General features: G+C 55.3%; 1 protein-coding gene across 2 annotated transcripts in view; it reads right to left on the bottom strand.

Moving 5' to 3' along the window:
• Positions 1 to 2,695, bottom strand: part of APBA2 (amyloid beta precursor protein binding family A member 2) — a 63,357-nt gene that overhangs the window by 22,522 nt on the left and 38,140 nt on the right. The window contains exons 5-6 of one of the 2 annotated variants that reach the window (XM_007456422.1): positions 2,500 to 2,535; positions 362 to 448 (exon numbers count right to left, since the gene is read on the bottom strand). In XM_007456422.1, the coding sequence (XP_007456484.1) occupies positions 362 to 448; positions 2,500 to 2,535 (123 nt within the window). The remainder of the gene's footprint in view (positions 1 to 361; positions 449 to 2,499; positions 2,536 to 2,695) is intronic. The other variant, XM_007456423.1, reaches the window with a different exon arrangement.

Below are 2,695 nucleotides of genomic sequence, written 5' to 3'. Positions count from 1 at the left end.
GGTGGTGCGGAGGGCCACCCGGATCTCCACCCTCCAGCTCCATCTCCCAGCCCCGCACGCACAGGCCTCGAGAGGGCCATTCCAGAAACCCGATGGTGAGCACACACCCTCCCCCGGCTACCTGGCTCCCCTTCATGGTATCTCTATTTCATCCCTGCTGCTGTGCACACCGGATAGCCAGCTTCACCCCACTAGGCCCGAGGCTACTGCCCACCCCCAGCTTGCTCTACGTTTCACAGCAGGGGCCAGGGGGACTGTCCCGGGGATGCCATCTCACCCCCGCAGAGGGGGTCTGCAGCTCGACCTGGCTCTCCTGGGAGCTCCTGAGCATGATTTTAAAGCGCCGTCTTCCAAAGCTCACCTGTGTGTCTGCGTTTAACACCTTGATCCTCTGGGTGGAGATGAAGAGGTCCACTTCGGTGAGCGTCTGAGCATCCCCCTCAGAATTCTAAGAAAGGATGGTGGAGACTGTTACAAACCTTTAAAAAAACTAACTCAAACAAAGGCCTGACAATCTCACGAAGGACCCTGAGCGCCCCTAGAGGGAGAAGCTCCTAGCAGAAGCAGCCATGGGAGTCTTAACACAGGCCTCCCCAGCACATCCCAGCTGAGTGAGCTCTCTCAGCGCAGTTGGCACAGGAGTAGGAGGGGGGACCGCTTCCAGGAGGCTGAGCCCGGAGGGGGCCGGACGCTGGGGGGCTTGTGTCGCAGCATCCAGACTGCAGCCACCAACCCCCGGAGAAGCGGGCCTGCCTGCCCACCCTTCCGGAACACGGCAGCTACACAGGGTCTGTGGATTGGAGCTACATTTCTTGGATTTGGGATTCCAAGTATCCCCAGGTAAAGAGGAAGAAAATTTTTCCAAGAAGGTGGATTAGCATATCTGCATTTTCTTCTAGCTTAAAGCCACAGTCATGTCAACCCCCAGCAGCACTGGTCCAGCTTCCAAAAACCCTAAGGAAGCAAGACCTCAACCAGACGGGGCGCTGCCCTCACAGGACTCTGGAGAAGCCATCCCACAGATGCCCGTTTTGTCATCTCCCGGGTACACCCATCATACGGCTGGAGCAATGTGCAAAAGAATGTTCTGGAAGCTGAATGCACTGCTTGGGGTCTGCCCTAAACTGGGACAGCCTGTCACAGGGGATCCTAAATACTACTGTGCAGTGGCAGTGACATGCGAGTTCTTGGGTTTCTCCACCGACATAAGTACTCCTTTCTGGTCACTGGGGGGAGCCTCTTCTTTGTAGTCACTTGTGGATGGGGGTCCATACCCCTACAGTCACCAGCAAATCCCTGGGGTGGGGACTCTCTGCCGGGGACACTGGTCCCTCATGGAGACCCTCTCATCATTGTTTGCCTGGCCAGCTGCGGGCAGATCAGTGAAGGGGCCCTTGGCAATGACCCTGAGGATCTTCCTGGCCGAGAGAAAGAACAATTCTTCATGGAGGTAACCGCTGGCCCTGGCTGGCACCAAGGTCTGGTCTGCCTACACCGACCCCTCTGAGCTCTCCGGACTATAGACCCAAGGAGCAGGCTGTGGTCCACACTGTCCTGCTCCAGCTGTCAGGGGGTCACGGGGTGACTGTGGGTGAGGGCCATCGCCTTGGGGGAAGCACACCCCACTGCAGGTCTGCAAAGCCAGGCTCGTTCCATTGTGCCTGGAGACACCCAGCACAAGGTGGCTTGGGCAGAGGGAGATGCATGAGTTCCTTCCTCGCCCGCAGCTGAAGGCATCCCAGGAGAGGCCGCTGGGCAAACAGCAAGCATCACAGGGAGGAAGGTCTCACTGCAGCGGGAAGGGAGACCCCGGGCAGGGTCCTCTGGCCACACTGCCAGAATGTGGTGTTCCAGGCGGGCACAGAGGACTAGCTCTCCTGCTGCCCAAACAAAATCCATTGCCAAGACAGCCCTCAGACACAGAGCACTGGACACTTCCTGCATCAGGGGGATAGTTAAAACATGCCCAGCATTTACTAAACGACCAGGTTGATGAGCAAACAACTGAAGGTCGACCCAAGATTTTTAAAAGTCTGCCCATGCTCCAGAAACTTCTCAATAGAGAAAGCATCCCTTGGGCAGACTGCATTTCTCATCATCCCGATTCAGTAAATTAAACTTAATGAGTCTAAATGTCAAAGCGATTTAATTAATTCTGTACAGGGGCCCTAGGCACTGAACGCATCACATGGTCGCATCAAATGCCACATTTAAAAACGTCTACACAAAACGGCCACATCATGGCAGTAACTATGCTCTAGCTCATGGAGACTCTAAAAAAGAAAAATGAAAAAAAGGGCAACGATTAAATGCTTCTGTAAGTGGGCGGCTTAAAGAAAAAAAGTGTCTGTGATTTCATTCAACAGTCTAGCATTGACCTACCAAAGGAAGAGAAAAACCCATCTGCCACATCGTCTCTGTTCCTGGGGCTTCCCCCAGCCCCCTCCCCCTGCACAGGACATGCCACAGAAACACAAGCAAACCCCACATCCTACACACCGCTTTCTTCTTGATTTTAGCAGCCTTTTGCATCCTCTGAGCAGCGTGAAAGAGAAAAGAAAAACAGATGGACGCAAAGCAAAGGAAGGACAGGTTGCTTTGCCCTCTCCCGACTACCGCACGGGGCTCATGCCTGGAGCCCCTCCTCCTCCGTCGAGGAGGTCAGAGCACGGTGAGGATGGGGGGGGGGGGGGGG

The sequence above is a fragment of the Lipotes vexillifer genome, unplaced genomic scaffold (assembly GCF_000442215.2).
Source record: "Lipotes vexillifer unplaced genomic scaffold, Lipotes_vexillifer_v1.1 scaffold1467, whole genome shotgun sequence".
Lineage (NCBI taxonomy): Eukaryota > Metazoa > Chordata > Mammalia > Artiodactyla > Lipotidae > Lipotes > Lipotes vexillifer.
The sequence above is the reverse complement of the archived record's forward strand: the minus strand, read 5'-3'. Positions and strand labels throughout refer to the sequence as shown.